General features: G+C 24.8%; 2 protein-coding genes across 2 annotated transcripts; both read left to right on the forward strand.

Moving 5' to 3' along the window:
- Positions 1–3,746: 3,746 nt before the first annotated feature.
- Positions 3,747–5,481, forward strand: OCT59_023746 (uncharacterized protein; the record flags this gene model as incomplete). Its single annotated transcript, XM_066134929.1, has 3 exons — positions 3,747–3,894; positions 3,978–4,634; positions 4,916–5,481. 3 exons carry the CDS (start codon positions 3,747–3,749, stop codon positions 5,479–5,481), a joined length of 1,371 nt encoding a protein of 456 aa, XP_065991007.1.
- A 331-nt stretch (positions 5,482–5,812) lies between these two features.
- OCT59_023747 (uncharacterized protein) lies at positions 5,813–8,247 on the forward strand (the record flags this gene model as incomplete). Its single annotated transcript, XM_025330709.2, has 8 exons — positions 5,813–5,957; positions 6,038–6,168; positions 6,275–6,411; positions 6,479–6,624; positions 6,713–7,083; positions 7,153–7,277; positions 7,549–7,812; positions 7,908–8,247. 8 exons carry the CDS (start codon positions 5,813–5,815, stop codon positions 8,245–8,247), a joined length of 1,659 nt encoding a protein of 552 aa, XP_025170382.2.
- Positions 8,248–16,207: the final 7,960 nt, after the last annotated feature.

The following is a 16,207-nucleotide window of genomic DNA, read 5'->3' on the forward strand; positions in this document are numbered from 1 at the left end:
TCAAATCCTGAAACATAAACGCACACAAATAAAGTTGATATTATTCCACCATCATCACTTATGGAAGTCACCTAACTAGATGTTTGATAAAAACTCAGAAAACGCGATCATCAATCTTATTATCGATCTTCACTCCCATTAAAACCTCTTCAAGTTACAGACATCCAGAATGTATTGAACAGCTAGTACATGGCATGCTTAGTGTAATGGAATTATGATTTGTTAATTAATGTAAATATTTAGGCCACTCCAATTTAATAGTTTGTTTAACGTACCCCACCCCCCTCATTTTTGAAAAATTTTTAAAAATAAACAAACATATGTTATATCACGTGACTTATAATAACATCACCGATTTGTATATTATTTAAAAGAATTTCTTTCCAGTGTAATTGAATCTACCAAAGAAAATGGTATAATTAATAAAAGTAATATATGTAAACTTATTAATTGCATTATCTGTAATAAATTAAGATGTATTTTTAGTAAAAATGCATTGAGTGATAAAGAAAAAACTATGTTTATTTTTAAATGTTTACTTAATTTGACCCCCTTCCTCCCTCAATTTTTATATAAAATTAGGACGTTAAACAAACTATTAAATTGGAGCAGCCTTATTTTAAAAAATGAATTCTTTGAAGTTAGCAAATATAAACATGTAAAATTTCTATATACTTGCGCAGTTTTTCGTCACCATTCACAATTTAATAAACAGCAACTAATATTTTAGTCTTAATATATGATGATGTTAATCGTACTAGAAATTTGAAAATTGTATTGTTAATTATAGAGGGACATTTAAAATTAATTAAGATGATAGGAACTTAGATAGGTATCATAATTATACGGATGCGGCGTCTAAAGATGGAAAGAGAGGTATATATAGGCTTGGATGTTTTTTGTCAATAGAGAATTTCTGTTAAATAAAAGATTTTTACAAATAGTTAATAATTACTGTGTAGTAGAATTAGAATTAGTTGCGATACTTATGACTAGTAAAGTGATGGTGTATACAGATAGTTTAACGGTCTACCATCTATGTAATAATTTGTTTTATTAAAACAAAGGAATTTGGAATACGATGGGAGTTTGGAATATACAATTTACAAACATTTTTTTGAAACATTTTCTAGAATCAAATGTTGAAATCACGATATTTAAAGTTTAAACTCATTCTGGTGTGAAAGGAAATGAAATAGCAGCTATTTGATAGGCAGCAAAATAATAATATTATTAAAGTTCAACACAATGTCTACGAGAATTTTATAAAGAATTAAATCAAATTCATTACAGGAGGAATATAACCAATATTTCGTTTAAACATAATGATATAGTAGGACCCTGAGCAATGTGTAAATAAGTCATAGGAAATTAGACTGGAAATTAGCAAAAACTTATTATTGGCTCTACGCATTTTTTCAGGGCCGGAATTATGATAATGTCAGTCAGCTACTAAAATAAGTAATAAATTCTGACCAACATTATTTAATATTATCTAAAAAAGAAAAGATTATTATGATTATTTTACTCATATTAAAAGTTTATTGAATTTTAAACTGAAATACAATGATATATTAAAAATATTCATTGTTTATAATAGGACCCAGAAATATATATACAGGGGTAGGGTACACAAATGCGTCGCCATCATAGTGGAATTAGACGGAGTAAAGTTTTGATTTGCGTACAATTTTAGAATTTTTCATCTATAGTTAGGTCATCAAGATTGCGTATTTTTTATCAAAATTTTTATATGTAAAAAATTAGTTTGCGTATTTTTGACCTAAATTTGGCTAATCTTATATATATTTACTGTACGTACTTATTTAATTAACCGAATTGTAAGAAATTTCTAAGGGTTAAAAAGTGAAATTTTAGAAAAAAATTATTAAAAAAATGGTAAATTCTATTTTTTCACATTAGTAATTTGTTTTATAAATAATATAGAAGCCATGATAAAATAATTAATAACTTAATGTCTGAAATTTTATTTGCGTATTTTTGCAGGATTTTCAATATCAGGTGTCAATTATGCGTACTACTCATATAAAAAGTCTCTGCGTACAGCTCATAGTAAAAAATTTTTTCGCCACCTGACCCCTATATATATATTTCTGGGTCCTTTTATAATCTAACGAATATTGACGAAAAAAAAATTAAATTCTAAATAGTAAAATAAAATTTTATGATAGTTAATGATAAATAAGATCAGAAGCGACATTCATATAATACAAGATTATTAGATTATTACTATCTTTGGAATAGAACATTTTCATGACTAAATTACAAGACTATTTATTCACCCACACAATTTTTGTGAAGCGTCAAAAAAATTTTTTTATACATATACTACATATTTACATATCCACAGACCTGCGGAACTATTATTAAAAATTGAGGTATGATTGGATGAACTATATTACATTCGCAAAATTTCAAAAAAATTTCATAGACTGATGTTTTTATTTAATTGATACAGTAAGGTGTAGTAAAAAAAAATAATGCAAATGAAAATTTTTATAGGAAAAATTTAATTAATGGATTATAATAGCACAAAAATAAATTTATATCAAAAGCGTTAACCTTTTCATATTTTTCGTGACCCTCCAAAATCCCGTAGTGATTCTGCAGTTTCGTTATAAATTAACAACTTTACATATTAAACAATAATTATATGAAAAGTAAATGAAAGCTGTGTAAATAATAGATTAATAGTACATAATAAATAGAAGTAAATAAATCGACTTTCATTAATCAAAGAAAAATTGTTAAAAATTTATGCATAGTATCACCGCCGGAATTCACAAAACCGAACATGTAAAAAAAAAAAGTTTTTTCGGCAAAAATTTCAAGGAAAATATTTGATTATTTTAGAAAAATTTTATAATACGATATCTTTTGTGTACTGTCATTATGCATCTATAAATAGTAAAAAATTCTAAATTTGTAGAACCCGAAAACGTAAAATTTACCCGGACGTATGATTGATCTGCAATAGAATTTACTGAAATTTCTTTCATCCGTTTATTTAATTGTTTTAGTGTCACTGTACTCCAAACACTTCATGTTGAATTGTTAATTTTTTTTATCTCATCATCTTTCTGAGATATGATTTATAAAATTTTTGTTTAATTCTTACTTTTCCTTTATAGTTAACACACTGAAATACTGATTGATTCCTTTTCGTCTTAGCATAAGTTAATTGAAACATTATCGTTTAAACAATTTACTAAAAGAAAATATTAAAATAATAATGCAAATTAAGTTTATAATAGACGAATTTATTTCAAATTTTAAGCTAAATTTTTGTTATTACATTTTTGAATGAGAGTAATCTCAAACCAGCAAATAGACAGATAGCATTCTTTTTTTAAAAAATTAAATTGATATCATTTCACTGTTACACTAAAAAAATGAAGTAAATTTTAACTGAGATCATTAAAACTTAAATTTTTTGATGAATCTTATTTGGTCGAACTAAAATAACTGTGATAAGATTAAAATTCGTGGAACATTCTGAATTTACACAACACAATCTGTTTGTACGGTTTTTTACTTATTTTTAAACTTTGTGAAACCATATAATGTTGCAATTTTTTTAAGGACTTTATATAGAAAAGATCGTCGTAGTAAATTCTTTATATAGTCTTGAAATGTAGTTTCTGCGAAAAAAAAAAAATAATTTTTTTCTGGAATTATTTTTTAAAAATACTCTTTCCCATAATTTACATAAGGAAATAGAAAACATGGATGAAATCGAAACCGAAATAGACGAACACATAAAAAAAAATGAGTACGTTGAAGATCTAGAAAGTGGTAATTATACTTACGGAGAAAAAATCAATTATGTTGCCATTAGCCCAAATGGTTCGATAGTAGCAAAGTTTAATCCATGTAAGTTATATTTGATATATACTTTATTCAATTTTTCATTTTAAAAATAATAGGGTAAATTCTTCCTAAACTTATTTCTTCAGATGACTCTTCTATATTAGTCACAAAAGTGACGACGAATGCAAATAAAAATATACCCTTCGATAAGAAAAAATTCTTTAATAAAAAACCATCTAATGTTTTTGGTTGGTCTTTAGCAATTTCGGACATAATTGATGAAGGAAATGATATTGGGTTGGTTGCAATTTCTTGTGCAACCGACATAGACACAAGTCCAAAAGAAATTGAAAAAGAAAATTTGCAAAAAGCATCAATTAGAAAACAATTATTAATATTATTGCCAGATTTCCAATTCATCTTAATTTTCTTATTTATTTGTTATTATTCGGTCATTATTGGTTACACACATAATTTAAATCTTTACTTTTATCTATTTTTTATTATCATTTTCATGAATATTCTTTATTTTTACGAATCTTATAACACTCCTAAAATCCTAAAGACTGATATAAAGCAATCTCTTATTTCTAGTGAAGGAATGATAAAAATTTTTAAATTTTCATTTAACGATAACAACAATGATAAAGAAGACGATAATTATTCAATATATCATCTTGGTGGAGCTGTTACCTTTTTAAATAATTCTAATAAGAATAGTACAACACTTATCTGCATGAATTGTGTGGAAATACAAAAAATTAATATTATATTGGACAAGAATATTATTATATCAAAAGAAGGTATCTATTTATTACCTGAAAATTTATTTAAAAAATTAGGAAGTTTTAAAGATTCAAAATGCAAATGGAAATATCTTTTAAAATCTAAATTTCAGAAATTTTTAATGATTGATACGAGTAAAAATGATCACGTACAAAGCATTGAATTATATGATGTTAATAATTTACAATTAATAAATGTGTTTTATAGACATCTTGAAGATTGCTTAATTTCAAATGATAAAAACCTGGAATATTTGCGATATCAACTGATTCAAGATTATTTGCTTATTCTTATGGAGATAATATTATTACAATTTATTTAATGGAAAGTGGACTTGAGGTCGTTTCAAAGAAATTTGATAATATCTTTAAAATTAAATTTTTAGAATTTATTGAAAAAGATAAAAAATTATTCATTATTGAAGAAGATAGAGAAAGTAATGTGAAATTTCATATTTGGATTATATCAGGATGTTTAAATGATTATTTTTCCATTTCTAAAGATGATATTGGTTTATCGGATAGTAATATCTCTATTCTGTCAAAATATGATGAGCATCATAATGCTTTTACAAAAGCAAATGGAAAAGTAGTTTTTAAAATTGATGGGGAACAGTTTAGAACCGTACACGAAATAACTATACAAAGAACGATTTTTGGAGAAAATGATGCTGTAACTGATGAGTATGAATATCAATCATGTAATCTAGAACCATGGAATAATTATGATAATACAAAGACTATTAGTGGTAGATTTCTTAATAACGACAAAAGATTGCTTCTTATAATTGGTCAAAATAGCATTCAACTATGGAAATCTAAATCCATAAATTTTGTAGATTTTAACAATTTTAAAAAATTTTGAAAATTCGAATCTTGTTTATATTTTAATAAGTGATAGCATCGAACCAGAAAAAAAAGCCAAATTTCAAATTAATGATGACATGACTACCATTATATCTCATGCATGTAGATCACTTGCTTATCTATATAAACATACAAAAAGTATTTATTCTAGAGAAAAATATCAAAAATTCATTAACGGGATCATGTATATTATTAAAGACTTTATAAAAAATTATCCTGATAATTGGAAACTTATGGAGGTTCAACACCCTTTAATGGCATATCTAATTTATTCACGCTCATTTTCTCTAATCAAATATATTCTGTTTGAAACTAATACCCATGCTAAAATGTTACACAAACCACAAAGTAAATATACATATAACAATTATTTGGAATCAGCCAGTGATTTGAAATTGAAATTATTTGAAGATTTAGAATTGAATGATGAAAGTTTGAAACCAGCTAATGATTTGGAATTGGCTTCAAAATTCTGTCAAGGCTAACACTTTAAGTTCATCCTTGTTATTATTAAGTAATAAGTAATATATTTTTAACATCAACTTTATTAATAGATCGAGATGCTGTTATGTTAGCATATTTATTGGAATATTATTCTGAAAATTCTATGACTCATATTTGTTGGATGATCAATGTTACAAAATACTTCCAGAATTATCAAAATTTTCTTATAATGACTATTATGGTATATTGCAGTATTAAATTTTAGTGTTAACTTATATAAGCTTTGTTATTAAAAGTATTTATTATTAATTAATATAGGTAGTTATATGGATCAATTATTTTACAAGCCTTGTTTTGGAGAAATGAGATATAATTTTTTAATTAGAAGATTTAAAGAATTATCAGTTTGTCAAGGTATATTAAAAGTATACGTGCCACTTACTAGTATTGTACCAAAAAATTCTTTGAGTTATAAGAAAGTAAGGTATGTATCATTTAATTTAACTCACTCTTTATAAATCTTTAATTTATTGTTTTTATCTTTAATGTAGGGAGGATATTTTGCCTGATATCTATATGGTTCCACTCCCAAATTTTACAACACATAATTTTAGGGTTGTAGAAAAGGATGGAAAAGGAATATTTAAAGGAATTAAAAATTTCATATATTTGTTGGGATATATATTCCTTCCACCAGGTTATAAGAAATTAGAAGACAAATATTTTAGTTCATTTCATCAAATTAAAAAAGAGGGAAAAAGAATTTTTTAGAGTTCCGGCTATAGAAGCAGCTATAAATTCGAGATGGCGTGATACAATGGCATACTGGATGGGTCCCTTATATTTTTATGCTATATTTTTGACTTATTTCTCTTATCTTTCTCAGCTTTTATTAAATGGTGATGAGGAGTTTAATGCATTAATAAAGATTGGAATTGGAATATTTTATTACACTGGAATATATTTATTGATAATCGAATTCAGACAAATAATGAAATATAGAACCAAATACATTACGACGTTTAATATAATTGATCTAAGTAGTATTATTTTGGGTATAATTGTATTTTCTTTAATATCTTTTACTGTTAGAACCAGCAATGAAACAATTATGATTTTAGCATCAATGACTACACTAGTGCTATGGATTGAATTGGTATGATTAATGATTATTGGAATTTAATTTTTAAATAATTTTATCTAATTCATTGTTTATTTCTTCAAGCTCTTATGGTTTCGATTATTTTCAGTAATGGCCATAAATATATTTATTTTTGGAAATATTTTAAGAAAGATAATGCCATTTTTCATATTTATGCTCATCTTAATAATAGGATTTGGAAATTCAATGTAATTTCTTTTATTATTATTCTTGTATTTAGTGTTTCGATTCATCATCAGTTTATTTGAGAAATTACTCCAGATTATGGATATTGATAAACTACATCTGTCTGATCCATCATTCAACTATCCTAGAAATCTAATTTGATGCTATCCGTCATTTGAAAAATCCAGATTTGTTGATTGATACCCGTAATCTGGTGGATAATGAGTTAACGGGCTGGAAGACTACTTGTATTATGTTTAAAAAAATTAACTTTTACTTGTTTTATAATAATAGGTTTATTCTTTTTCAAGAACCATCACCACTTTATTATTTAAAAGCCTCAAATTACACATTATATAACGGAACTGTAAATCTAACTTTAACAGGACCAAGTCAAGATAATCCTATTAGCACAATATGGGAATCTATACTTTCCATGTACTATTTGAGTACAGGAAATTTGAATAATTATGATTATTGGCCATTAAAATTACTAACATTTATTGCCAATGTTATTTTAGTTCTTGTTATATTAAACATGCTTATTGCGTTGATGAAGTAAGTAATTTAATATCTATTAAAAATATATTAGTTTATTTTGTTTATTTAACCTTATTTAACCTTAAATATTTTTTTAAAAAAAATTTTCTTAGTGACACATTTAATAAAGCTAAGGAAGATGGTAATCTCGGATTATTGATATATAGAGCAGAACTTGTTAATGATTTTGAGAAACTTGATACGTTTTCATTTTATAATTCATCATATATTTGTTATCTTCGAGATCCTGAATTGATGAAAAAATGGATGAAAAAATCTCAAGAACTTAGTAAAACAAAGTTATATTCATGGTTTAATGAAAGTATTAATAAAGAAAATATAACTTATGATGATGATGGAATTGACATTACATCTTGGTATGAACTTATCTCAGGTAATGAAGATTATCAAGACTCTTCTCCTACACCTGATCATATGACACTCTGGTTCTAGATACTTTTATTTTTTTTTATTTTTTACTTGAGATAAATTTTAAAATACTATTACAAATTTCAAAATTTACTGTAGACAATTTTTTTTTCTGTAGTTTAGACGTAAGATGATTAAATCAATTATAATTTAGTTGGCTATATGAGTAATTTAATTCATTGTAAAAATGTAATAAATAAATGTATAATTATAATAATTACAATCAGTAAAACAAAATATAATTAGATTTTCTTTCTTTTTTTTTTTAACGACAAAGTATGAAAGTTATATGATTTTCAATATTAGTAAATACAACCGAAATTGAAGATATATTATTATTTAATCTACAAAATATTATTTCATAATAATATCGTCTGGTTAAATCTTTAAATCAATAAACATATTCTGTATAATTCATATATAGGATCTGCAAAATGATCGACAGTGTAACATTAACGATTTATATCCAGTTTTTTAAGCGGTTTCCTTTTTTTGCTATACCTTTACCCAAATTGCGTCGATTTACCGATCTAAATCTTAGCTCCATTTATTGTACTGTAAAAAAGAAAATGAAAAAAAATCAATATTTATAATTTTTAATATACTGTAATCGTTCAGTTACTTCAATAATACACAACTAATATATATGAGACATACAAAATTTGTTAATGCCAAATAGTATTTTTAGCTAATAACTTAACAGAATTTGGATTGAAGGATATCAACCTTTATCTGATATTCCGATATTTCTATACATTTAATAATATAAATTAATAAAAGGTAATAAAAAGATTTATAAATTTATATTTTTATTAGAATTACTCTTTAGATAACATAGATCGTGCTTCAATGAATTCAATCGTATCAAAGAAGATTAATTATTAAGCAAGAATACATCGAATTTAATAAAAATAGTTTGAATATATATACTGTACATATTACAAAAAATTACATTTATTTAGTAAAAACAACAAATAAATTTTTAAATTAGTGGTGTATCTATTGTTAAAATCAGCTTCAGATTATCGTGGTTAAATTGGTGCAGAATAAGAAAAAAAGAACCGTTAAAAATGTTTTCAAAAATTAATCATGTGACAGATCAATTACGTAACATCAGCTAAACTTTTATATATCAGGTGTAAAATTAACTATCATTTCGTGACAATAATGATATAGTCATTGATATACCCAAAAATGAAATATGTATGATGACAATCCCCATTTTGAATTGATTGAAACACTATATACATATTATTAAATTAAGAAAATAAAATTACTTTAGTTATAGTAAAGTATTGTATACCCATTATAATCCGTTTGGTTTTTTATTGAAAATTCCCATATCAGCTAAAACCAAATAAGGTCAAAGTCAATAATTTATTTATCTATTCTTTTTAATATTGTTCTATTTTTATTTATGGCAGACATTTCTATTAAAACGTGTCAAATTACGCCGTTCTGCATTCAGCAGCTATACCTGTGATAGATTATAGATATTTATTATCTATTTATACTTATTACTAAGCCCTAAATTTTTTTTCCAATAGTTTTGCTAATAGATCGTTATTCTGCAGCCAATGTAAACAAGCAGATTTGCAACATAAAGTTTTGTAATACCAGACGGAAAATTATAGTAATTTTAAATGAATTCAGAAAGTTGCACGTAATTTTTTTGGTTGTTAGGATACATTCGATCTTATCACAAAAATAATCACCTTTTAATCATCTAAAGGTTTCTTTATTACTTTAATAATCATTCAAAATATTAACACCAACATTAGTTATGATTTTAAACAAATAATTTTACATCATTTTCTAATTAAAATAAAGAAGAATTTGGTGAGTTCTATATCACTGTTAAAAAATCGAAAGTACGTACAAATCCAATTTTATAATCAATTTTTGAGAACCAAATTTATGGAAAAAAGAAAAAACAATACAAAATAATTTCATACAAATATTTACTATCACATAGATTATATTTCATGCATGTTTACTATCGAATATTCAAATTTCGTTTTAATTTAAAAACAATTATTTTTTAAATTAATGCAATTCTTTATAATCAACGATCTTTTTGTAAGAATGTAAAAATTTTATGGGATGTATTGTATTTTAAATAATTTCTCAACAAATTAATTATTTACATTTTTCGAAAAATAAATGATTTTACTCAATAACTTTTTAAATGAACTTAATACAATAATATCATAATATCACGAGAATGCATTTTGTACGATAATAATAAATCAAAATATTTTGATAGCCCAGATTTAAAGAAAGATTTTAATATTTGAAATTCATTATTCTACGTATTTAGTATTATTTTTATTTATCAAGTATATATTGTTATAACGGTAAAAGTTTAAAAATTCACTTCTTTTTGAAAATTTTAGCAAGAACGAAAATTTTTAGTGATAATTTTTGTGATAATATTGAAATATAATTCCGCAGCCTAAAAATTCGTGAAACTTCTGCTTTGACAAAAAAAGCAATTTTATGAGTCTGTTTAACGGGTATCGGGCTGGGCCCACAATTAAAAAGACCTTCAAGGGAACGACATATGCAATTTGCATATCAGCCAATTTTTGGAATTCTAATCAATAAACCCAGGGTAGCAGGTGCGGCATATATTTAGTCGGTGATCTACATATATCTTTATACCAAAAAAGGAAAGGCCTAGACCGGTCTATGGGCAAATGAGGGATGTCAGGTGCGTTGATTGATTAGCCTTCCAAAAATCAGCCCATATGGTCGATTTTTTTAAATGATATAGATGTAGTTTTTTTTACGGAAAAAAAAATTCTTGTAAAATTTTTTTTTCTTTTTTTTTTAAATTTTTTTTTTTAAAAAAAAGAAAATTCTTATTTTAATACTTTAATAAAAACATGGACGCAATCGAAATCAAAATCAAAGGTACCGAAACAGATAAAGACGTTGATGAAAGTGCAAATGGAGAAGAAATTACTTATGTGGCCATTAGCCCAGATGGTTCGATAGTAGCAAAGTTTAATCCATGTAAGTTACGAATTATAATAGTATATATATCAATTTTTATATTAAAAACATTAAAAATAATAAAATAAATTCCTCTAAACTTAATTTATCAGACGACACTTCCATATCAATTAAAAAAGTAGCGACAAATGGGGATAAGCACAGCAAAACAAGGGGATAGCCTCAAAAAAATATTTCCTAAGTTTATATGATAATTATGCTCCAATTTATCCAAAAATTACAGTTGTAATGAAGTCTCAAAAAAAAATTTTTAAATCCTATCCCCTTGTTTTGCTGTGCGTGTCCCCAAATGAAGAGACAAACACATTCTTTGATAGAAAATGTTTTCATGATGGCGATGAACCGCTTGGATGGTCTTTAGCAGTTTCGGACATAATTGACAATGACACTGGTTTAGTTGCAATTTCCTATATAATTGACGAAGACATGAATCTAAAAGGAATTGAGCAAGTCAATAAATTTCAAATTTTATTAGATATAACAAAACAATTATTACAAAATTTTGTCAAATTATTAATTCCTTATTGTCTTATCATTTTCTTCCTCATTTTTATTGTTTTTTTGTCCCTTCCAATCTTTTTGAGTGTATTCTTACTCTGCCTTTTTGTTTTACTCAATTTATATTATTTCTTTCGTCTCTGTGCGTCTTACTATGCTACAAGTGAAGATGATATTGAACAATTTCGATTATCCTTGATTCCTAGCAAGGGAACGATAAAGCTTATTAAATTTTCATTTAAAAATAATTCTCATTATGATGACAATGATAACAATAAATCAACATATCATCGTGGTGGTGGAGTCGTTAGCTTTTTAAAAAATTCTAAAAATTCATCGAAGAATAGTGCAACACTTATCTGCATGAATTGTACAAAAATACGAAAGATTAATATTAAAATAACGTACGAAAACATTTCTGCATCAGAAGGAGGTGCTTATCTATTACCTGAAAATTTATTCAATGAACTAGAAAATATCAAGGATGGAAGTTGTAAATTGAAATATCTTTTGAAATCTAGATGGCAGGAATTTTTAATTATTAAAACAAAGGATTATCAGGATTATCAACACAAACAATGTATTGGATTATATAATATTAATACTTTACAACTAGTGAATATTTTTTCAGTTTGTTCAGTTTGTTCAATGAGTAAAAATGAACTTGGGATTTTTGCGATATCAACTGGTTCGAAATCAACTGGTTCGATATCAACTGATTCAAGATTATTTGCTTATTCTTATGGAGATAATACTATTACAATTTATTTAATGGAAAGTGGACTCGAGGTTGTTCAGAAAAGGTTTAATGATATTAATAAAATTAAATTCTTAGAATTCAATAAAGAAGATAAAGAATTAATTATCATTGAAGATAAAAATGGGGACATGAAATTTCATATTTGGGTGTTATCGGGATGCCTAAATGATCATTTAGTTATTGAACATAATACTTCTATTCTATCGAATTATGATTATGATCATTGTTTAGCAAAAGCAAATGGGGTGGTAGTTTTTATTGATAATGAAAATAATATTGAAAGTTTACATAATAGTAGTAGCAGTATAATAAAATCAGTGGAATCTGATTTAAAGGATTTCGACGAAGACTTCTCAAAAACTTTTGAAAGATTTAGAGATTTGTGTTTCAGGATAGATTACGAAGATAAACCTGAATTTGATAAAGACATGGCTACAAACATAAAAATTGCATGTAGATTTCTTGCTTATCTATATGACGATAATGATGGTATTGATCGAGGGAAAAGTATTGATTCTAATCATCAAGAGCTTGTCAATGAAACAATAAAATTCATCAAAAGTTTCATTAAATATTTTCCTAATCATTGGAAACTTATGGAGGTTCAATATCCTTTAATGGCGTATCTAATTTATTCGCGTTCATTTTCTTTAATTAAATATATTCTGTTTCAGCACAATAAAGAAGATGGTTATTTACATAGACCTCAAAATAAATATGTTACTTATCCATATTATGATTTAGATTTGAAATTGAGGGATGAGGATTTAAAATCAGCTAATGATTTAGAATTAACTTTAAAATGTCGTCAAGGTTAATATCTTAATTTCCTCATTACCTTATTAATATTATTATTTAATTTTGACTTGTATGGCTTTTATTGGTAATAGGTCGAGATGCTGTTATGCTAGCATATCTATTAGAATATTATTCTAGAAATTTTATGGAATGCAGTCATATTGGCTGGATGATTAATGTCACAAAAATTCTTCCGAAATTATCTGGTATATTTATACATAATAATATTTATAATATTTTAATTTACTAATTTATTATCACTTTTTTATTAAAATGATTCTTGCTTATTTAGCTGATTATATGGAATCATTATATTATTTATATTTTAACAAATCTCATTTTGGAAAAATGAAATATAATTTTCCAATTAGAAGGTTTAAAATAATCGGAGATACATTAAATTTAAAAATATATATACCTCTTACCCAACTTATACCAGCAAAATCTTCAACCTTTTTTGAATACAATAAGATAAGGTATTTGTTGTTGAAATAAACTAAATTTTTTGAATTTATCATTAATATTTATTTTTAAAAATATAGAGATGAAGAATTACCCAATATTTATATTGTTCCTAATTTTACAACCTATGGTGAAAAAATTGAAGGAAAATTTGGAGGAAAATTTGGTACAATTTTGTATTGGTTGAGGAAAATATTACTTCCGCCTGGCTACAAGAATTTAGATTATAAAGGACATAAATCATTTCTTTATATTGAAAGTAAAGATATAATTTTTGATAATCCATTTATTGAAGCAGTTATGACTTCAAGATGGAGGCAAGCAAAAATATATTGGATGATACCTTTAATATTTTACATTATATTTTTATTTTTATTTTCATTTCTTTCTCAACTCTACTTAAGTGATAATGATGATAAAAATAAGCACAATGCTACGCTTATGACAGTGGTTGGAATATTTTATTATGTTGGAATATATTTATTAGCTATTGAATTTATGGAAATAAGAAAATATAAAATCAAATACCTTTCATTATTTAATGTATTTGATTTGTGCAGTATCATTTTAGGTGTAATTGTTTTCACTCTGATATTTGTAAAGTCATTTAATGAAGTTAATGAAATTAATAATGAAAGGATTGTTATTTTATTAGCGGTTACTACTCTAATACTTTGGATTGAAATGGTATGTATAATAATCATTACTAAAAGTTTATAATAATGCTATGTTAATATTAACTTGTTATTTGTCTTCTCAAGCTCCTTTGGCTACGATTATTCACAGAAGTGGCAGTATATATATATATTTTTGGAAATATTTTAAAAAAGATTATACCATTTTTTGTGTTTATGATTATTTTAACAATTGGCTTTGGACATTCAATGTAATTTTTCTTTATATTTCTTCATTCATGTACTAATTATGTAAATAAATTAACTTTTATTTTATTAATAATAGGTTTGTCCTTTTTGGACATCCATCACTTCTTGATTTAAATCCATCAGCTTCAACTTTCACATTAGATAATGGAACTAATAATTTTACTTTAACAGGAGAAATTCCAGAAAATCCTTTTAACACAATATGGGATGCTATACTCTCCGCATACTATTGGAATGCAATTGATCTGAGTGGTTATAATTATTGGCCATTAAAATTACTTGCTTTCATAGCAAATGTTATTCTAGTTCTTGTTTTATTAAATATGATTATTGCATTGATGAAGTAAGTATTATTATCTAATAATTTGAATATAATACTATTATAATATTTTATTTGTCTAACTCGATTTTACAAAATAATATTTTAGTGATGCATTTAATAAAGCAAAAGAAGACGGAAATCTTGGACTTGTGACATTTAGAGCAGAACTTATTGATGAATATGAAAGACTTGATAATTCTTTCTTTAGAAAATTACTACATAGTAATTCACCATATATTTGTTTTCATCAAAATCATGATATAACGGAAAAATGGATAAAGAAAACTAAAAAAAATTTAAAGACATAAAATTATATTCATTGTTTGATGATGATAAAGATGATTAAATCTTGATATGAATTTTATATCTTAGATAATGAATATCATACCAGACATAAAAATAACAAACTTTCATTTAGAAGCTCTAATTTTATTTATTTATATTATGATATTTATATTGTTATTTTATTTTGTTTTATATTTTAACAAGATATTTTTTTTTTATTTTTCAATAAAGACATAAAATTTTAAGCATACATATTCATATCTAACATTTATATAATAAAATAAATAATAATTATTAAATTTCTTAAATCCTTCATCAAAATTGACATTATCATTAAATTTTTTCACTCTCCTTTTTTGATACTTTACAATCTAATATTCTATATTTTCACTAGAGTTACTGTAATTGTAATAAATAGAATGCTTACTTTTCCAATTTCAAAAATGTTTTAAGAATCCTATACTATCCCTTAAACTGTTTTGCGGGCAAATTTGCCCGCAATTTCTAAATTAGAATAAATGACGCTATAAAAAATTCTTTAATTTTGGCCAGATCGTCACATAATTTTGCAGCCAAATTGATCTACATTCTGGCCATAAATTGTATGAGTTAGATATACAGTTGATCATTAAAATTGGATTGGAAATTAACCCGCAAAAATAGTATCGGAATTTTTATATAATAAAATTTAAACTTTTCTTACCATATTTTTTCTCTATTTGAATATTTATTATAACTTTATTTTGTTTATTATAATGCAAAATTTTTATAATAAAAATAAAGAGATAAAAAAAATCAATTGTTATGAATATATAATTAAAATGCATAATAAAATTTTCATTAAGGTTCTATATAAAGTCAAAATCCTACTTTTAAATATCAAAAATCATATTAACAAAAGTCGTTTCTCATACCAAATTATACATATTCTATTAAGCTTTTATATAGCTACAATTA

This window comes from Rhizophagus irregularis, chromosome 4 (assembly GCF_026210795.1).
Source record: "Rhizophagus irregularis chromosome 4, complete sequence".
Taxonomy (NCBI): domain Eukaryota; kingdom Fungi; phylum Glomeromycota; class Glomeromycetes; order Glomerales; family Glomeraceae; genus Rhizophagus; species Rhizophagus irregularis.